This window comes from Ictalurus punctatus, chromosome 7 (assembly GCF_001660625.3).
Source record: "Ictalurus punctatus breed USDA103 chromosome 7, Coco_2.0, whole genome shotgun sequence".
Lineage (NCBI taxonomy): Eukaryota > Metazoa > Chordata > Actinopteri > Siluriformes > Ictaluridae > Ictalurus > Ictalurus punctatus.
Window position 1 is genome coordinate 18121578 of NC_030422.2, and position 23268 is coordinate 18144845.

Genomic DNA, 23268 nt, shown 5'->3' on the forward strand with positions numbered 1-23268 from the left:
AGTCTTATCACTTAATGACAGCACTGCCTAGTCTTATCAGTGCGTGCAACGATGGCAGATTCTCAGGAGCCCTGTTCTGACTTTATTCATGTCCAGCCAATAGTAATGCGGGGGCAGAGTTTAGAGCAGGGGCCGGTCCATAGGACTATATAAGAGCTAATGTCACTGCCACAGCGCCTTCTGATGTAAGTGGCAGGATTTGAACCCACTGAGGCCCTGTTACAAGAGACCTATTCACCATCTTTATCGGTAATGTAAACTTCAAGCAATACTCTTATTTTACAGAACTTTGATATCTTGATATAGCTATATAAATACCAATTCATATTTGAATAGATGTGGTAACTGTCTTTAAATTTCAAAATATTATTATTATTATTATTATTATTATTATTATTAATTGAGACATAAAGACCTTTTAAAGGTAACATGTCATAGCACAGATTTTATATTTTTGTCATAGCAGCTATATAAAACTATTAATTTTTTTTTAAAAGCTATTACAGTAACTTATCATGGTTATCGACCTGAACTGGAGGATCAGTTTAGTTAACAAACTTGCGGCAGTTTAATGTCATAGTATATGTCTTCTGTTGTCACTAAGAATTCATTTGAGACACCATGAGTAAAGAGGCTGATATGAAGGAGGTGGAGCTGAATGAGCTGGAGCAGGAGAAGCAGTCAATTAACACAGACACGGAAAAGAACGGCTGCGTGAAAGTGAAGGTGCCGGAGGAAAAAGAGGTCAAATTCACTGGCCTGAGTAAAGAAGAACTGATGAAAGTAGCAGGCACCACAGGGTATGTGCTCTCAAATGCACCAAACCGTTCTTATGAAGGCATAAGGTCACAAACCATCAGGCTTAGGCTTAAATATTTGTATTAATTTCCCTGAAAAATGCAGAAATTTCTATTGCTCTAAGTGACTAAAATATATAATAGGGTTGCTAACAATTTAGATTCACCTTATTCATGAGATAAGACAATCCCTACCTCTGGAAGAAGTATATGTAGAATGTGAGCCCAGTCAGTTTCTACACAAACAAAAAATTGTTTGAGGGGATAATATTTCAATGTATGTGTTGGGATTTGACAAGTGATTCCCCTAGTTTGAAATTGACTCTCGCTGTTTATTCAGATGGGTGCGGACTCGCTGGGTCTTGCTGGTTCTGTTCTGGCTCGGCTGGGTTGGTATGCTGGCCGGGGCAGTAGTGATCATTGTTCAGGCTCCACGGTGTAAACCCATTCCTGAAATGCACTGGTGGAATGAGGGTCCACTCTACAAGATAGCTGATGTGATGAACTCCTTTGAAAACATTAAAGGTATTGAAATAATGCCATAACTGTGCTTTTAGGTCAAATTGGCATTCAGGTCATTAGGTCTGCATTTTGCAAAAAAAAAAAACAGTTACAAAATTATAATAGCTTTTCAGAGATGAGTTAAAATGTTTTTCTATTAAGAATTAAAAACTTCTTATCCAACTTGGACTTACCCAAGTTGTCCTATGTTATCCTATGTTTCCCAGCAATCTTCTAGGAAAATCACTAAATCACTGATATGTTAAAGTGTCCTTCCATCTTGATCCTGGCACAACATGCACTTCCAGTTAGAGCATAATGCATTATGATAGCTTATAAACAATTTTTCTTTGAATGATAGTAAGAGTTCAGTGAACTAAACTTACATTCCTTGCTTTCATAGCTACATAGCATTCCTGTTAGTTTCAGTTTAAAATGGTAAATGGTCTTCACTTATATAGCTGTTCTTATTTATTTATTTATTTATTTATTTATTAACCTTAGCAGTTTACACTGTTTCTCATTCACACATTCACACACCACCGGCTGCAGCGCTGCCATGCAAGGCACTATCGGGAGCAAATTTGTAGATACTGAATAATAGGCTTCAAGTAACTGAATAAAATACTGGTAGTTTAAGGATGTCAAAGTACCACATATAAATTTGCTACAATGTCTTAGGGAAATAAAGCTTATATTTTGACTGTGGCCAAAATACCAGATCATTTCAAATGGATGCCACTATGGAATTCTTTGTTTATTTTTTTCACACTAGGTTTGGGAGGCTGGTGTACAGCCTCAGTCAAAGCTATTGCGAAACTTGCCAGTGTCTTGTGACCCACATGCTTGAGATCACATGCTGAAATTGAGAAATAGTCCACAATCTGCTTCTCTCATCAAAAATTATTGCCTGCTCAGGGGTTGTTTTTTTGTGTTGGGTAATTGCAATGAAAGACAGAAGTACTGTGTACAGTCAAACCCATGAAAATGTTTTTACAATTTTTCAGCCATTAAATGTTCGTGGCCTTATATCAGTTATCAGCAACAAAAACATTTGTAATGTTTCATATGTATGAACACGGTTGTAATAACTAGTTAATGGATAAAGATTTAGCATGGGGCTGTGGTTTGGTACAGTATGATCTGTTCTACTGATTTTGTTCATGTTCTCTCTATCTCCTTCTCTCTTTACAGGAATAGAAAACAAGCTGGACAGTCTGAACCAGCTGAAAGTGAAAGGGTTGATCCTGGGCCCAATACACACTGTTCAGGAAGACCACCTCAGTACACTGAAGTTGACAGTGATTGATCCTTTGTTTGGCACTGAGGAGGACCTTGTCAGCCTGCTGGAAAGAGCCCACAAGAAGAGTGAGGGTCCCTAAATACTCATGACCCACTATGATATTGTTTAGAAGCTCATTGAAGAGTGAAAGCATCTAGTCACATCCATCATGCTGTCATATGTCAGTCAGTGTGTTGGCATATCTCCCTCTGTCTTATGAACCACTCTCCAAACAAAACACCATTGAATGGTTTCATACATGTGTGTACACTCCAGGGGAACTGGTTATATTTTGTACAGTATTGTGGTATATTTACTTCTCTCTCTCTCTCTCTCTCTCTCTCTCTCTCTCTCTCTCTCTCTCTCTCTCAGGTATGTCTATAGTGCTGGATCTGACACCCAACTATAAAGGAATGGATGCTTGGTTCAGCAAAGATCCCACTGTTGCTGAAAAACTTAAGGTAGGTACTAGTCAGAACCACAAATCTGTAGAATATATTTTTAAAAAAAATGAGTGAGCAAAAGTTCAAATGAGGTCATATTTCTTGCATTAGAAAATATGACTGTATAGAAGAATCTTTTTTTTTTTGCTCTCTACCAGGATGCATGTGCCTACTGGCTGAAAAAAGGTGTGGACGGCATTCTCCTTTTTGATATGAGCCCAGATGACAGAACTAGTACCTGGCAGTCCATCCACAATGTTGTTCATTCCAATATCACAGACGGGACTAAAAAACGGTAAATGGTGCTGTAGGGACACCTTGTGGTTACACTGAAGTATTTTCCCAAAGGTTTTTTTTTTTTTTTTTTTTTTTTTAAAGCAGTGCTGCTAGTTCCCCCTGCTTGTATCGTGGTGTTATAGCATATTCGCAACAATCAACACTTAGATTAGGAATAAGGATGTACCATAAATCCAGCATTATAGGAGAAAATAAAAAATGGCAAAACAAAAACTTATTTATTTACAGAACTTTCTCACCATTATTTTTCTCAAAATACAAACTCAGAAGTAGAATTATTTGGATTTGTTCCTCCTTGCTCAGGTAGATTATGGACTGTAAAAAATATAAAAATATATATAGATTAACTCTATGATGCTGGACTTATTTATTTATTTATTTACTGGGTATTATATAACAAATGACACATTTATAATAAAACTTAAAGTGAATCTATAGCTTACTAATGCCTTTTTTCTTTCACAGGGCTCTGATACTTTCAAACAGAAATCAGTCAGTAGACCATGCCTTTCAGCTGATTATGAGCTCTGGAGTTGATCTGTTGGAAACTACACTGCCAAATTTCGGGATGCGTGAGATTAATGCTTTCACCACGCTCAATTCCACCTACTCCAAACTTGCCTGGAGCCTGAGTAAACAAACTTCAGGTTTGCCCACACGCCTCTACCATATGCTGCTCTTCACCCTGCCTGGCACCCCAGTGTTCAACAGAGGGGATGAGGTTGGACTGAAGGCGGGGGTGAGTACAGATGGGTGGATAGATAGAAAAGATCTGGACTGACTAATATATTCAACATAGATATATATGGAAAAATAGTTACACTGCTTAGGTTTTCTCTGACAAGCTTGCTTGAATGGGCCTAATTCTATTGAAATATTTCTTCTCAGGAACCCCCTAGGGGAATTTGGGACTTGGAAAATCCAGCTGAGGAGAACAATGAAACAGCAAAGGTGATTACAAACATGTTATTGCACTACCTACGTTTGTCACAAAAATAGTTCCTTATTGTATCTAACCTCAGGTCTACATTTCCTTTGCAGTCGGATATCTCAGCTCAGAATGCAATATGCAAATGAGAACTCTTAAAGAAAAAACGAAAAAAAAAAACAGTAATGTGGTCTGTGACTAGTCTGATCAATCACAGATGTTCCAGATAAGGTTATTGTGGGATTCTTAATAATTTGTGGCACTGTCATGATGAGACAGAAAAAAAAAAGAAAAAAAAATCATTGTTAAATTAATGCAGGCCCGTGATTAATGGGTTCACCACTTTTAGTATTTCCAAGGGACACTGCCAACACCATTTGCTGAAATGTAATTGCAATACAATATTGTTGCAATTTTTTAGAGTAAAATAAATTGATTGATATTTACACTGATTTAGAACTATATCTATAGCAAGAATGAGATGTCTGTGTATCTATCTGTATATAATTGCTTACAGTAGGCTTTTTAACATACTGTGAAATGTGCTTTTCAGGCTAAGTAGGGAGAAAATGGTCCAAAAGGATCATGCTATTTATAGTATTCAGCCTAGGTATGAAAAGGTTTATCAGTGAAATATGAGGTTTACCAAATATAGTGCTTGCTCTGTAGGATTTAGCCATATATTTCTGTAAGTAATTCTGAGAAACTTTAGAAATACAGGACCAAATGTACATTGTAAGTTTGTCATTCATTTGAACGCAATAAGTCCATTCATCTCTCTCTCTCTTTCTTTCTCAGAATCTGAGAGCAGAACGCACTTCACTGCGAAGCTTCTTTAAGACTCTCAGTGACCTTAGAGTTAAAGAAAGAGCTCTGCTGCATGGTGAATATGCCACCCTATCCAGCACCGACTCCTCGTTTGCATTCCTCCGCCTGTGGGATCAGAGTGAACGCTTCATCACTGCCTTAAACTGGGGCAATGCCCCTGTGACGTTCCAGCTGACTGCTGTCAATCTGCCTGCTGAGGCCCGGGTCCGTCTCAGTACAGATACAGAGAATCTAGCTGTGGACCATACAGTGCCTTTGCAGAATCTGCAGCTAGAAGCCAAACAAGCTGTTTTATTGTCCTTTCCTTATACAGGATAGGAACATTAGCAAAAATACGCACATAATAACACAAGGCTCCTTTTCAGAATAGAAAGCTAATGTTAAACAAGCTCTGTTTGTTCTCATCGCTATGCTCATTTTAGTTTTGGAATATTGAAGAATGCAGTGTCTATTTTAGAAATTAGTCTCTTAGAAATTGTGTTCTAATACTAACATATAACAGTGAAATGGATTCACTGAAACAGTATTATTACAGCTGGATAGGACATTCTTGCTTTGTGTGTGTATGAGCTACCATGAAAAAAAACAAATGCAAAAAAATAAAAGCTGAATATGATACATCTGGTGTCATGTAACTGCTTTCTCTCTCTCTCGCGCGCTACTTGTGACTAGGATACGATGTACATGTTTTTTATTTCTGTGAATGTGACTTTATATAAAGCACAAAGTGTGTGTCTTTTGGCGATGTGCCACCTGCCGTTATTTTACAGGGCAGGAAAAGGAAGAGTATAAGTATGTACAGGTGTGTCTAAGTATGTCATACACACCACTATTTTGTACTATATAAAACTCAAGTACTTCCTCTTTACTGAAACTCAAGATGAAAAAGCATTTTTTTTCCATACAACAATGTTTTAGTGCAGTCTGCTTGGTAATTAATAATGTTTGGTTTTGTAATTTCTCTAACTTTAGTAACTATTAACTCACTTGTATGATGTGCTCACTTGTGTTGTGGTGATAGAGTTGCATTAAGACCCTTGAGTCATAGTTAAATATTTGTAAAGCTGTTATGCCTTTTATTGCATTTCTTATCATCTTAAACAATGATCAAGTTCATAGCAGTTTGTTACAGTATAGCGAGGCTATAGAGCTGCAGTATATAACAGCGCCAGACACTCTGGAGGTGTATATATCTGGTCACATTCTCTTTTCTTTTCTCATTTCTATTCTTTTAACACCCCATTTTTACAGTTTAATAAAATTACAGCATGGCTCTATGAGTGTGTGAATCTGTGAATCTGCGAATCTGCAGGTATGTATTGCAGCATTCACGTTTCCTCTCACTGATTAAAAAAAACAAACTAAAAAAAAAAAATCAGTGGTTTGAAAAAAAAAAAAGGAAAAAAAAAATCAGTAGGTGGTTAAGAATACTGCATTTATCAGGCAACAAAACTTTTATTATAAATTCAGAATTTTAATGAATCTTTCAAAAACACTGCAGGTGAATATTACTGATATAATTTATATATACACAAATAGATTTATAAACAAAAATATTTAACATTTGTAAAATATTTCAGAATCAATATAATCAAGGAACAAATAAACCTAATGCTCAGATCAACGGTGTTCATTCTAAGTAGTTCATATCACAGACAATTGTCTGTTGGCTCTTAAGAAAACTGGTAAATTAGTTTAATAATGAATATTAAAAGTCTGGAACAATGTAAAAAAAAGTAATGAAGGCAAGATCACTATAATTGTGCAAAAAGCAATAAAGCTTTCCATTAAAAGTTTTAGTGTCTCCTTATAAGCCGTCTCTTCAGTCCAGTGATTCATGGAGTTTGGATGGTGACAAAATTCCTAGTATGAAATATAAGTAATTAAGAAATAATTTAAGATTATTTTATTACATTTTCTCAATGGAAAACAGGCAGCAAATGTATTTAAGCCATTCGTGTACAAGTTTTTTCCCCATTTCTTTCTTTCTTCTACTGGTCTGACTAGTGCCAGGTCTGGTCACAAAATTGTACAATAGATAGAGAAACAGTATCTAAAATAATAAACATACTTCAATTAATTAATGACTATAAATATTACTAAATACTATCCTTAACAAAAAAAAATCTTATTACAAAAAACTAATCCAGATCGTTTTATTATCTTAAACCTACTTTAAAAATTAGTGGTGACATTTTTTAAAAATTAATAATAATAATAATAATAATAATAATAATAATAATAATAATAATAAATACCCCCCCTTTCCCCTCCCCCACTGAAATAAACAAACTTCTACTTAAATGTAAACTATTTCATATTAAATTTGCCTCATGAGTCTTCTGAAGCGAGCAAAACTGGACTCATTTGTTAGGGATAAATCATTCTGTTTGCTGCTATAAACATAACATTCTGCATTCATCTTGTGAGATCATGGATTTGTGTGTCCATAAAGATTTATTCAGTAAACATTCACTAAACATTCAGTGTTTACCCCTTAAAATATGTTTTATTTAAATGATTCAGCTTTAAAGGTGACTCCTTAAGCAGCTCAAAGTTTACATTTCTATAAATTATATATACACTTATATACATACACACACACACAATATATATATATATATATATATATATATACATATATATATACACACACACACACACAGAGTGTATATATGAGCCATTTCAAATAATTTAACCCGTAGACAAATACCTAATAAGAGGGAGACATGCGTTCCAGAGACACATGAAATTTTATTCTTGTTAGCTCTGTTGAAAATGGGTATAATTATCAGACTGCTTTGACAAAAAAGAATATCAGAGGTTGAAAAAGATCATACCAAGAACTAGAATTATAGTGTAACTGTACAGAAGCCACAATACATTTTGTGTGTGTGTGTCTGTTCAGCTCCAGCTGTCAGTGGGACATGGTGATATTTGACGCTATACCATAGAGTGTGACAGATTTCTGGTAAAGCGCGACGGTGCTGTCTTGTTATGACAATGTGTGGTTGCGGAGCTGTGGGTATAACATGTTAAGGTGTGTGTGTGTGTGTGTGTGTGTGTGTGTGTGTGTGTGTGAGAAGTGTGTATTTTTTTTCAGTGGGGATGTATGTTTCAGTTTGACTCGGGTCAGCTTTTGACGGCAGTGAATAGGGTTTTTTTTGTGTGGGTTCGAGAAAAGGTCTTTTATGCAGAGACTAATCTAACAGTCATATCTTTTTTTGATTAAAAGGTTTTTCAAAGCAAATGAGCTTGCAATAAGAATTAAGATAAGATAATAAGATAAGAATCATATACACTGCTTCTATAAGTAATCTTCTATATTTCTGCAACAATTTTATATTTGTTATAATAACTTCTGCTTAATTGCTCTCTTGGTTTTAATATGAACTGGTTTTGGTATGAACATGAAGCTTTGCGCTCTCGCTGTCTTTCTGTAGCTCAGTCTGCCTATTTGTCTTCCACCAGAAGCTAATGAGAGAGAACGCCCCCTCTTGCCCTGACAATGTGAAACTGCTCTTGGAGCGATGCACAGTCATGCCCCGACTCTCAGTTTTACTGGGTCAGCCCACTGACATTCACAACACTCCAGCTAACTTTTGCTATCTTCACCTTTAATCTTCATCATTGTGACCTGAACAGCAACAGTGTATATTTAATTGCCTTATAAGGTTCAGTTTTCCAAAAACAAAAGAAAATATTTAATTTTGTAGCTATTGTTGTAAGCAGCTATCATCACAACCCTTCACTCTCACCATCAGCTTACCAGATAACGGGGCTACATTACCAGTGTGAATTTATATTAGTTTTACAGCAACTGTACAAACATTTCATAACCTCTTTTGTATTATAACACCTTACAAACAAGCATTGAATATTACACTGTGACACTATAGATGTTTAACCCTAATCACACACAAAAAGGGGCGAAACTCTCGACTGTCTATAATATCTATACTCAGAAGTACTAGATAAAACTTTAAAAATTTTGATGGGAAAATAAGTAAAATGACATTGTTAAAAATTTTTATAAATGCAAAAGACAAATGATTGAAAAAAAGATAAGCGAAGGGAAAGGATGAGTGCTTTGTCAAACTGAGAGATGCTCTGATGGGTTGACTTGGCGCGTTACATGTTTTTTTATTCTGTGTGATGTTTTTTTTCTTTTTGTTTCCAGGATCCCAGTGACGAAGTCTTCAAGAGATCAGAAGAAGAGAGACTACCATACCAAAGCACAAACCATTACCAACGCCTCCACTGTCTCGCTCTTTTCTCGTACGGGTGTATGCCCAAACACACACACACGCACGCGCACACGCACACACACACACACACACACTCTCTCGGGTCCTCTGTGAAAACATTCGGCAACCTCCAGGCCTGGACTAAAACTCTAAAGGTAAGTCATATCTTTCAATATTTATGATTAAATCTCCCATAACATACACTTATGTTTGCCATCATTCTATACGCATACAACCTGCATTAACAGCATGCTGTATGCATATAAATATAATCCAGAAAGATGAAAACATACCGCTGTTATTGCTCTACAAGTAAAACACCCTTCAAGAGTTTTTCAAGGGTTCTTTGGACAGTTAAGTGTTGCTACGTTCCTAAAGGGCTTCTGCTTGGAACCCTTTCCGATAGGGAAACACTCATTTGTATAGTTCTACATGCATACAACATTTAAGGGTTCCCCACAAAGACAGCCAAAGAATCCATACCGGTTTTAGGTTCAACTTTTTTCTCTCACATGGGTGTACTGGTACACTTTAAAACTCAGCATGATTGCTATGGGAACCTGTAGCAAGCTTTGTAGACAAATGCAAAAAAAATAAAAATAAAAAGTCTTCTCCTTGAGGCTTAATTGTTTCCAATATGTGAAAAATGAAAAATGGAAAGGCCTAATGCAAAACTGCCCTTACAACATGAAAATATTTGAGGTTCACTGTTAGTTATTCACAGAATAACAGTTTTAAATGTTAATTTTTGAACATATGTCCACGGTCACAAAATGTAGAGTCTGTAAGCGTTCTTCGGTTGTCCCTCTGTGGACCTTTAAGGTTCTATGTAGAAGCCTGCAACCAAGTGTTTCCTGATCAGAAAGGGTTCCAGGTGGAACCGTTTATGGAGGCCAAGAAACCTTAGTTATATAATGAACTCCTAAAAAACCCATGAAGAACCCTTTTCCCCCCTAAGAGTGTAAGTACTGCAATTCAGGTCATTTTTCTGTGTTTATTAGTTCATTTGTGTTTGACTATTTGAATCTAAGAGCATTAGACTGCAGAATATATAAACTATACATAATATAGATAGATAAACGTTTTGGCTAAACTTTTTTTTTTTTTTTTTAATGTAGCTAAAACAATTATTGGGCTAACATTTACTGTTAATCATTAATGCATGGTTATCGGGACATTGCGGACATGAAAAGACAAAAGAGCGATCCTTTAAAATGTTTTACACCTGTGCCTATAACTTAAACAGTATTTAAAGAATCAGCTTTATAATTAATGATTCTACATATAAATGAATCTACAGTAAAGCCAACCTTGGGATGTTTTCCGTTGTTAGAAGTTCTGACAGGATGTTGGGAAAGAATCGGGGTTGATAATGGCGTTACGTGTATCTTCCTAGTGGTGTTTAGAGGGCCCAGCTTCTATAAGAATTTATCAAATTCAAACTCTGAATTTCTTTATGCAAATTCTGAGGCCTGTGGCCTTATTGGTAAGAAAAAGAATTTAAAAGTAAAGTAGATTGCTGATTTATTGATATCTTTAATGTTTTGTTCCGCAAAGTGGGGACTGAGGACCAGCGGGTCTGCAATAGGCATGTCGTATCGTATCCAATTTTATAGGGAGTAATATGACAGCTATGGACCTCAATATAAACTTCTAAATAGGTGAAACATTTATTTCATTCTTATGTTTATAAGTCTAATTATCTGGTCACTTGAACTGAAAGGATTTAATGTAAAGCTAGAGTATTGAAAATGTGCATAAATAACGATAAATCTATTTGCAAGTTTTATATATAAAAAAAAGCAAACAAACACAAAATGTTTCAAAACTACACTTGAACTCAATGTATGTAGTTTGGGATGGATTAGGTGTAACATTCAGGAATAAAAATAACCTTAAAAATAACCTTAAAATAAGTAAGTATGACGGTTTATATTGGTCTAATATTTGAATGGTTGGATGATATTCATAAAAAAGGTCCAAAAATGATACAAGGTCCATAAGCGCACCATGAAAAATATTTTGACATTGCATGGTGTTCTTGGCTATAAAACGGTCTCCACTGAGAACTCCTGCAATGCTGTTTGACTTTGAGTGGACTTGAGTGACTTTGAGTGGACAATCTGATGTAAACTTGTTAACTAATTAATTTACAAGGAGTTATTTCACTTTCTCCTTTGCTCTGCATAGTCCCACTTCCAGTTTGCACCATTGCATATTTCATCATCATCTAGATGGCAGGTCAGGAAATTCTGATTGCTCAGCAAAAGCTGGCAAAGATTTATTTACAGATAATAAAGTTTTAAAGACATCTTAGCTAGAGCGTTGACACACAGTCAAAACAGCATTATTAGATATTTAATCTAAAGTGCTCATTATTTATTATTATATTTATCTATAGGAGTACTGTACATTTGCAGCTAGATGATTATCAGATTATCACACAATGTCAGGAAAGTTGTAGTGTTTTCTCCCTGGGGTTATATATAGTAAAACTGAGAAAAAACTGAATTTCATTTCATATTACGGACATATTATTTACAGTTGTGACATGACTTATTTAATACAGTATAAATGTTAAATATACGATTCATGTATTGCATCAATCCAAATGTGGCAGTATCCTTGTCTTCCCAGAGGTCTCAGTGCAGTCTGACAAAATGTATTAAAAAACTTCGCAAAAAACAAAACTGTAGCGTAGCTATGGATAATCAAAAGTACAGGCATTTGATAGAACAGGCACTTGCTAAGATTTTTTTTTATTTAATTAACTGTGATTTTAGCATTTAAATTAAATAAAATCAAATTTGTGAGCAAATATAAATAAGTTGGTTATTCTAAATATTTAGTCCTTGAGGGAGATTTGGAAATGTGTGTTCTTTCTTGTAAACATGCGAACACATAACTTGCATGACTATTTCAGATGTCAAAATTGTTAAATATATAGGCATTAATCTAGTTACTCAATTCGTTTTTATCCCTGTACAATGCTACTAGATTCAATATGATACACATATTTAGCTGCGGCCAGATTTATATTAATGCAGTAATGTTAATGTTAACCATATTGAATATTTATTTCTGAATTTTTCAATTTGAAAGTGAGAAATTAAGGAGTAATGTGTTTTTTCTGCAGGTAAAGAATGAGAAAGTCTCTTTAACCTGTCTCCGCAGAAGTCACTGAAATCTTGAATGGCCCAACTTCTCTGTTCAATTATTCTGAGACAGGAGTCCAGGGGATTGTGAAGAAGAGGGAGAAGTAATCTTTAATTTGAAATTGAAATGTAAGAAAGCTTATGAAACCGGGTGTTCTTAATTGCGGTTTACCCTACTTGTAGGTGAGAGATTATTTACTGCACCAGTAGGCTGCCCTTAATCACAAACCCATTTAAATAAAAACAAAAACAATAATTTAAAAATGATTCTGAAATCTCGCTTACATATGCCTTAGAGTTAAACACATCATGCAATCCATAAGACGCAAAACCTACAGTGTACATGAGAAAAATAAGCCTTTAAAATGTTAGTAAGATTATTGTGCCAAAAAAAAAAAAAAAAAAAAAAAAAAACTGTGCCGCTTGGATTTCCCATTCTTCGCCTCCCTTTCTGCATTCACATATGCAGAATAAGGCAAATTATCGCCTCATAGTGTGACTAGATGTAGAGTTAGAGAGCGATGGAGACAGAGAAAAAAGTCCAAACCGCTCCGCTACTTTCCCCTCCTCTGTTCACTCTTTCACACATCTGACAGAAAACTAGACCAAAAACCTCCACATTCTTTCCTTCTTTTGCATCCTCTGTTTCCAGTCAGTCATCCTGTTTGCCTCCTTTACATGCTTGTGTTTTAATGACTTTTGCGTGTTACACACCAACATAGTTCAGCCTGAGCATACTTCTATAGTCTGAAAAATAGATATCTATAGAAATCTAAATGTTCAGATGATTTCTATAGATATCAATTTTTCAGCATTTTCACAGCCTTATAAGCAGAGGTGAAAAAGTACCCAATTCCTTTCTCAATTAAAAGTACAATTACTAAATAAACAATCCAGTTAATGTAGAAAAGTATAAACTCTTCAATTTACTTACAGTATGAAAATAAAAGTACAAAAATACTCATGAATGAAAAAGACCTATGCCTCACATTGCATATGATTTTACTGATATTAAATTAGTGCCCTTTCACCAAGGGACCAAAGAATGTCACAAAACATTAATGAATGCTAACAACAGCTCAAACAATATATCAAATGTTTTCTAGCATGATAAGAATTCTGATGATACAAACTAGATAAACGCTAATAGCTAGCTGTCACAATACAACCTGCCTCGATAAATATAAAAGTGTACATCGGACAAGATAGATTACAGTGATGCCTTATGACTTTACAAGTAAAAGAAACAAAGTGATGTAGTGTTTGAAAATATAGTGATTAGAAAGTAGAGATTTTACCAAAGTATTACATGAAAAAAACCCTCAAAGTACAGGGGCCTGTTGCACTTGCTGAATGTAAGGTCGATCGTAACTCAGGGTGTAAAGTCAGTCCTAAACCATATGCTGAGAGTAGTTCGCTTAAAAACAATATGGTAGAATTTCGGTTGCACCAGAGATACTTACAAGGTAGATCAGAACTAGTACTGTGTCACGTGATCATGGATACAGTGATGTATTTCTCCATCACACACCAATCAGAAACATGAATGATAAATACTACATCGACGATCGAGACGTGTGAGGACACAGGACAGGGGATAACGCCCATTTGTTTTTTCACTGTTATATATTTACTTGATGTTCATTATATTTTAACCGTAGATAAATCAACAAAATCAAAAGGATTGGACTTTACAAGTGGTTTCTCAATTTATCCATATCTTGGTTCTGTATTTTATGCCGTTCTGCTTTCTGTAGTGCTACAAATGCTAATGCCATTTCAGTAATGAGCCATAACAATGAAAAATAACTAATTCCTGCAATCTTAATCTGCATTTGAATAAACCAACAGGCAGTATAATATTACATCAATGGTCAAATTTGTTAAATACTTTGTGGAATATAATACTTCCCAATATCACAATTTGCTAATATTTTGCACTAACCAAGGAAAGAGCTTACTACACTCCCTGATATTAAAATATACACGGATGAATTCGAGGACTATATAAAAAGGCTAAGTTCTGTTACAGAAACTGGATCTCTGAAGTGTCCACATCCAGTCATCACAGACCATAGACCAACTATCTACATAAAGAAATCCAAAAAACTAAATGCATTTATAAGTCCAAATATTCTTTTTTACATTGTGTATATATTGTTATTTTGAACAGATTCACAGAGTAGTTTTACTTGTGATGAACATTGCACCTACTAGTGCTTAGTTCCAGCTTAATTCTATGTTGAAACTATAGCTTGATGCAACTATTATTTAGTAGTTATCCATTTACATTAAAACTAGGCTATAGGTTGCGTTTAGCTGGAGCAACTGGCTGCAGATACTTATGTATAGTAATTGTACCAAAAAAAAAAAAAAAAAGTGTACTTTTTAGACTATATACACTGTATATATTTAGTGTTAGATTTTGTCTAGGCTGCCACATGTCTTACACCTTTGGTTTCATACCTACACTATAATAACTCTGAGGTTAATGGAGAGGAGAGTTTTAAATACATTCACACTGTACACACCTCACAGTTTGTGCTCACCCACACTGTACTCAGCATTATCATAATGTGGGTATGAAATCAAAGGTGTAAGACATGTGGCAGTCCAGACAAAATCTGGGTCTTGCAAATAAGGCCAAATGCATACAGTATATATTCTACCATCTACACACTGTCTTACACCTTTGATTTCTTACCCACACTACTGTATGATAATGCTGAGGTTAATGGAATGGATCATGATAGATACATTCACACTGTACAGACCTTACACCTACATTGGCCTTTTGAACCCACAAGATGCACAGGACAAGGAGATTTAAATTTCTCAGTGTGTGTGAACTGATGTAACTTGCAGTACTACGTTGTACGTGTGGTATGTTTTCCTACCAACATCCAGCAAAGGATAATGTACACTCATTATTACATTTTAAAGAAAATTGTAAGACAAAGCTGCAGTGTTTTTACTGCACATTTTTGCATCTTTCCAAATTCCCATTTTTACTGTTTAGTTGTGGGGATTTGGGAATTTTGGTTACTGGGTACTCATGCACTGCCATTAGATTTACTCCCCATTATGAAAATGTAAAAATGGCAACAAAATTGAATGCTGTAGAAGACAGAGATTGTGGGAGAGGAAGAAGGGAGTTGCACAGGGGAACCACTGTGTGCGGACAGAAATATAGGTAGAGAGAGTAAATGATGCAAGTGTTGTATGGAAACTATACATGTGTTGTGTGTTGTGGGAAGGAGAAAGATGCATGTATAGAAGCAGATGGAGAGAGAACAAACAAGAGCGGAGGCGGGATGTACGGAGGTTTCCCTTGTCCACTTCCTGCACTGTTGTCGTTTCATGGTCAACTTCCTGTCACGTGACTTTGACATAAACACAACTCTTCTACTCACCCACATAAATACACACAAACTGACATAGACACTCACACAAACATGCTCACACTCTCACACAGTTACACATATGCACAAGCTTACACTCTGACACACACACACACACACACACACACACACACACACACTGTTGACAGGAAGCTTTGCCACTCGCATATCGTATATACACTCACACACACGCCTACGCTCTACCTGATGAAGCCTACATGTCGACTCATACGCATTTCAGACCGAAGACGAAGTGAGTCACTCACCACATGAGATGCTCAAGATAACACACTCAACCTTGTGAACAATGGTTTTGGCAGAGGATGCTCTTTTACCATGATCTGAGATCAGTTTTGTGGTCACTTGTAGATAACGTTAAAAGTCAGGTGGCGAACAAGCTAACAATGTACAAAAACCTTTTACCCTGGCTTTCAGCAACATGCTACATTTGCATTCAATTCTTGTCCAGGATTTCTCACAAAGGATATCTACATGCAGACAATCTGCAAATCAACCAAGAATATACCAGACATTAGGCAAAATCAGATTCTGATGCTCTGTGTGCTGTGAGTACATTTACTTGTTTGTTTACCAAATTGGGAAACAATAATAAATAGACTGAGTGGGAAAGAAAGAAAAAGGGATGGAGCAAGACTGAGACAGAGGGAGATCCGTGACTCTTTCCCCAGGATGTGGTTTTCTTTTCGGGGTTTTAGGGGTGAGGTTCTCTCTGTGACAAATATAAGAGTTACTTTTGATCGGCAGCACCTGCTTTCGTTAGTGTGTGTGTGTTCACACGTGTGTTCCTGTCAGCGTGAGTGTGGGTGTGCTTCTTTAACATGTTTATATGAAAATGTTTTTACATAGCAAGATGTGTAGGGGGCGGAGGGGTGAGGGACAACTGGGGGAGAGAAAAAGAAAAAAGTTTGCACGTGTGAAAGTCTTGTAGTTTCATTTGTAAGCAGAGGAGATTGCACACTACGGAGTATCTTTATGTGTATATATCATGTGTTGAAGAAAAAGAAAGGAGCACAAAAGACAGGTATGTGCAAAGTTAGACAAGAAAAACTTGAAGTGCTACGAGATAAAATGTAATGATGTGAAAGTCAATTGAAAGTATTTAGCTAAATAAAATACATCTTATCTCTCTTAATCTCTTTCATGGTTTTGCTTCTTTTATCGGTTTGACACTCAATTTAATAACTGAAAAAAAAAAACCTGAAACAGGAAAGATCTTAAAGAAAGTAAACAGGAAAATAACAGACATTTGAGGTAGAAGTTTCGAGTCTGTAATTCTGCCCCTGTTTCAGTTCGCGAGGTTTTACTTAGTTATCAGATATAAGGTATTAAGGTTTAATGTGAAAATACAACTGTGTGCTTCTCTCTTATTCGTTACAGATTACAAAGATGCCATGACTGCCCTATGACTTTAGCTTGGCAAGTAGAGAGCTTTTAAACAGCCTCTGACTTCTCTGTGGGATAAACACGTATCTAAACATCATGGCTGATCACAGTTCCATCCATTCTGAGTCTCCACCCTTCTCTGCCATGTACCGCCTTCAGACACAAGGTCAAAGATCAAACTACAACCACTTTCAGAACATTTCTGTGAGCAGAATAAACCAGTATGAAGATAACAGCCTTTTGAATGACCCTGCTGACAACTGTGCCAGTGCTGTAACAAGTATGAACGGAGTTGGTGAGCAGATAAATACTGCATACTGGGACATGGAGTCTTTGATCTCGTCTCAGCCTGGTGCATTCAACAGAACCAAAGCCAACAGCGAACGGTACGAGGAAGAATGGAATTCCGGTTCCCAGCAGCAGGATGCAATAGAAAATTATGGTACAACAGGCGGGAATCATCAGAAACTGGACTCTTTCTCTGAGGCATTTTATGACCGAAGCATTTCTAGAATTGCCAACTGTGTTGATCAGGTTGGATACAATGTTGATCCAAACAACTCTCCCACCATTCCACCTCTTCCCTCCCTCTCTTTCCCTCTGGTTCTGAGTCCTCCTCCTACGCCTCTTCCTCAGCAGTCTCTTTCTCCTCCTAAACGGGGGCTTTATCCCCCTGCTGTACAGTCACTGAGCCACACACAATCACAGTCCCCTTCCGAAGGCTCTTTGCGGTTCTTTCCATCACTTTCTTGTACCGGTTCCATTCTTCCCGGAGGTTTCACGCCTACTCACTGGCTCCCACTTTCCACTGACAACAGTGGGAGTGCAGACATAACACAGCACCTTCCTCAAGACCAGGGTCCATCTGCAGTCTACCCAGAGGGGGTGGGGATTCATCTAAGACAGCTGAGTGCGACGGAGGGAGATACAGGTAACTGAAGTAGCTCTTAAGGAAAATACAGATTTTGTTTGATTTTATAAGAACCTAATTTCTGATAAACACAGAGTCTCTCCTCTGTCAGACTGTTCTCTAGAGACTTCTCCATGTTCACCTCTGGTGCAGCATCCACCCCAACAATCTGCTCAAAAACATGAGAGAGAGCATTGCCCTGTGACTTCAGATCACCACATGACATGGTCCCAGGTAGGTTTTCTAGGTCAGTTTCCTGAACTAACCTATACAATTATTTCATTTTTAGCACTCATCTGTAAACCTTTTCCTCACAGATGATGCCATCATCTCAACCTTTTTGCTCCCCAATCCATCATTTGAACACTCAGGCAGAGGGATTGAGGGTGCATGAGGATACAAAGCCAATTGCAGGGTTCCAGCGAACAACTTTTTTATGTTTGTCCAGCTCACAGGTATGAAGGATTCATAATAGGAAAATACTGATCTCAATTATCAGCAGGAATAAGGAGGCTCAGTGAACGACACTAAATTTTGGACTTTTGGTGTTGTTAGAACAATCCCTTGGCAATCTACACGGGCCTTCCATTCCACAGTGTGCTCCAGTCAGGAGCAGTGGGCGATGATCGAGAACATGTGACTCATCACTACACTCCACTTCCCATGCTAAATCCCACTCGCAGTGGAACAGGACTGTACTGTAACCTGCTGCCTCCACTGAACCACCAGAAACGGTGGTCAGAGGAAGCAGGACATCGTGCTCAACAGCGGTGAGAAAGTGTCTGTACAGTCTTTTAGAATTGAGACGTCCTCAGCTGTTGTGTAGTACCCTGTAGCATCCTGTTCCCTGCTAAAAGCATCAATTATATTACATTTAAGACTAACCAAAAATGAACAGTGTACTCACTCATACTCTGTTTTTCCTTCGCACACAAAAACCAGGCAAGTGAATATAGGGCCAGAGTTTCAGGCTGAGATACCTGATCTGCTTGAGCAGGAGCAGATAGACTTGTGGTCTGAGGAACCACTTCGGGAGGAGTTACTTTGGAAACCATGGGCAGAATTAGAGGGGAATGATGACCTACTAGAACAGGGTAAGTACCTCAATAAAGAAGTGTTAACCTTAAACTATATTGAAAATACCTTTACACTTTTAATTAGACCTGCAAAACATAAAAGTAGCCGAACGATTTCTCTTAACTGACTGACGTCAAATGTCTGCTTGCAGAACAGATTTTAAGATTTCTTTCAGATCTTATTAGATTTGCTGTATTCTTGACACTATCCTTGTGTATACCCAATCTACTATAAGGAGTAAGGAGCACAAGTGAGACCAACATGTGCCACCACATGTTCTACCCAATAATATGAAAAGTATTTTTGTTGTGGATCTCCCTGTATGTTCAGTTCAACCATTTATTTTACAGTAGTGCAAACACTTATTTCTTTACCTTCACCTTACATTCCACAGTCTAATAAATTTCCTTGACACGCTTCGAAATGCTCTGACACTTTTTCTATATTCACCTACAGTTTCACTTCCCTTTTCTGCAAATTAACTACATGCTTTATATAAATTGGGGTATCAACTTATCAAGTCTAGAAGTTTTCCTTTGGTGTTTGTCGAACTCCTTATTCAGCTCGGCAGTGTGTTTTAATGTTTTGCACATTTAAGCATCATCAAATGCATTCCACAACACTTTATTAAATAAGCATCACATGTATATTTACACTTTAAATGAGATTCATTTATTAATATATTATTATTACTTAATTAAACCACTAAAAGCAAAACGTTATCATGTTATCAAGTGATCATCTCAAGCGCTGACATAATGCTCATTTCAAAGATGATTAGGCACATAAATTATATTACACAATTTAACTGTCCATAAAACTTAGCACAGGCAACTTGCTACGCTTTAGTTCTGTAGGTTGATTATTATGTACATATTCTACGCTTAACTGTAGCTTTGAATTTGTTTCATTATTAGTTTTCAAGCCATGCCTGTGCATATTTAGCTGTCAAAAGGTGTTATACTTAGTTTAAGCATTGCATGAAAAGGATATATAACCGATAACTTTGATACTCTTTACAAGTTGATAACAGGAGCATCCATCTAAAGATGCACAAGGCATAATGTTTATTTAAAGCTGTTTATTAAGCTAAAATGCTATTTAAGCTGCACTCCCCCCAAAATGTTTTTTTGTAACCATGTGAAATTCTTTCTCAGTGGAGAATCTTCTAGATTTCAGTACTTCTACTGCTCTTCCTGGAGGTGTTGCTAATCTGGAGCTTGCCCTTCATAGCCTGTCCTTATGCCAAGGAAATGTATTGGTAAGAAAACAGAAATAAAATCCTTAGTCATACTTTAAATGTGAGATTTGCTCTTGACATCATTGTCTTTCTACACACTGTCTTTCTGTTACAGGCTGCTTTGGAGATGATGTTTTTCTCAAACTCAAAACCCTCTAGAGACTACCATTATTGTGGTATGATCCTACCTCTTATTATTGTCACAGAAAATGGGGACTAAGAGAGCTAGTTAATTTAAGTTAGAAAGCAGTGGACCTATACGTGATGATCATATAAATTAATTAGCTTGACCTGGATATCCAAATTATGACTACCTCCAAGTTACATAGATGGGACTTTAGGTTTTAGCTCACTTGCAGTTTCTTTCAATTCCACAGTACAGTACATCGCATTATTTTCCATTAAGCTTCATGTCATCTTTCTGTCTTTTTGAGAAAATAGAGAAAAATCAAGGATGCTTTATTTATACTGTGTTTGTTTCACAACTTTCAAATCCAAGTAATGAAATCCCTCTCTTACAGGCAGTGACATCTGGCGGTTAAATGAGCAAAAGTTATTCCATAAGGCCTTCGCCATGTATGGAAAAGACTTCTCATTCATTCACAAAATGGTATGTTAATATCATAACATACCTTTAATATTAAAAATATTGACAGCCCAACTCAAACATGATGATAAACCACAGGTGCAAACAAAGGGGGTGTCACAGTGTGTTGAATTCTACTATCACTCCAAACGGCTCAGAGAGAAACAGAGGAAGCTAAAGGAGAAAGAAGCTCAACTGCAACAGCAACAAATGGCTGCAGAAACACTTACTCCAACTAACCAGGTAAAATTATATTAATTTATTTACAAAACATTGATAGACTCTGCCTCCACAGAGTCATTTAACAGTAATAAAAGCATTTAAATAATAAAGTAAGCTTGACTGAAAGTATTATTTATTTACAGGTCATGGTGATGAACCCTAATAATGTAGACAGGCTAATTCATACACCTGCACTGGCTCCAAGCTTTCCCTGCAAACAATGCGGAAAGTAAGTGTATTCTTGATGCGTATAAGGCCGAGGTTCTCAACATTGGTCTTTTGGGACCCATGGCCCTGTACTGTTCCCTGCTCTTAATCCTCCTGACCCAGCTCACTCTCAAACCTTTCATGAGCAGGATCAGACAAACATTTATTGTAAATACATCAAATACCTAATATATTAAACAAGTCTCAACACAATTATGTGATCTTCAGCTAAGGGAATGTTTCACTAATTTATCATGCTTCAGAATTTGTTAATTTACTATAAGATTTTCTGACACATGGACAAGCATGGATTTCTTGATAAAATTTAGAAATGTCATTAAACCATTCTTAAAATATAGAAATCATAAACCGTTATAATTAATTTCCTGTTGGTTTCTCTCACATTGCTGCATATATCATTCTCAGGATGTTTTACAAGATCAAAAGCAGAAATGCTCACATGAAGATCCATCGTCAGCAGCAAGAGGACTGGAGGGAGAGAATACAACCAAACAATCACCTTAGCCTGACCCAGGCCCTACAGAACCAAAACCGAACCCTGACCAATCCAAACCAGCTTGTTACGCAAGGTCACCCAAACCAGTTATTAACCCAAAGCCTGATCCAGAACCTGGTGCAGTCTCAGGCTCAGCTCACTTTTATCCAGAGCAGCAAGACTCAAAGTCCTTGTTTCACTACTGCCATCAGCAGTACAAACTCCACACAAAACCCACAGATGGCTCCCAAAGCCCCAGCTCTACCACTTTACAGGGGCCCCCAACAGACATGGGGTGCCATTCATGGTAGCTTGGAGTCTGGTCTGTATTACGACTAATAGAGGAGCACAGGTGGGGATTCAGGTTTAACTTCTTAGCTACAACCCAATGATAATTCTCCTTGTCCATTTCAGGAACAGTAAAACTGACATGTAGCTTAAGTTTGTACATAACTGAATTTAAAACTATGTTCATTAAATGTTTCTACTGACTTCATACACATTGTCTTTAAATCTTTATAACAATGATGCTAATTTCATACACTTTTTGGATAGTTGGTCTCCTACTAAACAGGATTGCCCAATGTTTATTATCAGTGTTTTTTTATCATTCACTCATACTTAAGGCAAATCAATATTTAAAAAAATCCTTTCTTGTCTGTTTTATCCTGATAACTGGCTTGACGTCAGAGAAATATGATAACACCAGGATCTCATTGTTATAAGACATTAAGTTATCGTCAATCTGTAAAGCAGAGATATGGACTGAAAGTTTATTGCAAAGAAACTTGTTTCTATGAAACAAGTATGAAACATGCCAGAGTCAATAATGTAGATTTATGAAACAAACCTTGACCCTGGTCACACATGTATTGTGTCTAAAAGAGAAGGAGTATACATACAGGAGGATGGTTCTGGCTGAGTTTGCTTTGTAGAAAAAACCTTGGTGATATCAGTTACATCACTCATTCCCTCCCTCAGAGGAACACATTGGAGAAATGCATCTGCATTAAAACCATGAAGACTATTTGTACATCCTCTTAAAGAAGACTGAAAATCTCAGTTAAAACCATTCTGCGGAATCGGAATGCAGAATGGCCAATGTATGAAAATTGTCACTGCAGTGTTTTAACCTGCATGTGAATGTCTTGTGACAAATAAAGATGTAGGCTGGCTTGTCCCATTTTTCCATTTACTAAGGAATTGTGAAACTGCCACATCACATAATTTATTACTTATAGAAAAAG

General features: G+C 36.7%; 2 protein-coding genes across 5 annotated transcripts; both read left to right on the forward strand.

Moving 5' to 3' along the window:
• The first annotated feature begins 176 nt into the window (after positions 1-176).
• Positions 177-5694, forward strand: LOC108267557 (4F2 cell-surface antigen heavy chain). Its single transcript, XM_017471746.3, has 9 exons — positions 177-249; positions 605-800; positions 1138-1322; positions 2493-2666; positions 2953-3041; positions 3182-3318; positions 3786-4059; positions 4209-4271; positions 5047-5694. The coding sequence occupies exons 2-9, from the start codon at positions 622-624 to the stop codon at positions 5392-5394; spliced, it is 1449 nt and encodes a 482-aa protein (XP_017327235.1). The 5' UTR covers positions 177-249; positions 605-621; the 3' UTR covers positions 5395-5694.
• Positions 5695-9274: 3580 nt separating this feature from the next.
• On the forward strand, positions 9275-22519 carry si:dkey-19b23.10 (uncharacterized). 4 transcript variants are annotated; one of them, XM_017473225.3, is made up of 13 exons: positions 9275-9478; positions 12460-12607; positions 17278-18214; positions 18306-18427; positions 18511-18648; positions 18749-18963; positions 19136-19287; positions 20428-20531; positions 20626-20686; positions 21032-21120; positions 21196-21339; positions 21462-21547; positions 21952-22519. In XM_017473225.3, exons 3-13 carry the CDS (start codon positions 17380-17382, stop codon positions 22358-22360), a joined length of 2355 nt encoding a protein of 784 aa, XP_017328714.1. In that variant the 5' UTR covers positions 9275-9478; positions 12460-12607; positions 17278-17379; the 3' UTR covers positions 22361-22519. The 4 variants fall into 4 exon arrangements, with proteins under 4 accessions (XP_017328714.1, XP_017328712.1, XP_053537752.1 ...); XM_017473223.3 differs by lacking the exon at positions 12460-12607; XM_053681777.1 differs by lacking the exons at positions 9275-9478; positions 12460-12607 and adding an exon at positions 12625-16445.
• Positions 22520-23268: the final 749 nt, after the last annotated feature.

Excerpts from the sequence above, each read along its gene's own strand:
- LOC108267557 (XM_017471746.3), top strand. The coding sequence starts at position 622 with ATGAGTAAAGAGGCTGATATGAAGGAGGTGGAGCTGAATGAGCTGGAG. Across the intron at positions 1,323-2,492 it reads CTCCTTTGAAAACATTAAAG|GAATAGAAAACAAGCTGGAC; the intron begins GTATTGAAATAA and ends CTCTCTTTACAG. Across the intron at positions 3,042-3,181 it reads CTGTTGCTGAAAAACTTAAG|GATGCATGTGCCTACTGGCT; the intron begins GTAGGTACTAGT and ends GCTCTCTACCAG.
- si:dkey-19b23.10 (XM_017473225.3), top strand. The coding sequence starts at position 17,380 with ATGGCTGATCACAGTTCCATCCATTCTGAGTCTCCACCCTTCTCTGCC. Across the intron at positions 19,288-20,427 it reads TGATGACCTACTAGAACAGG|TGGAGAATCTTCTAGATTTC; the intron begins GTAAGTACCTCA and ends ATTCTTTCTCAG. Across the intron at positions 20,687-21,031 it reads TAGAGACTACCATTATTGTG|GCAGTGACATCTGGCGGTTA; the intron begins GTATGATCCTAC and ends CCTCTCTTACAG.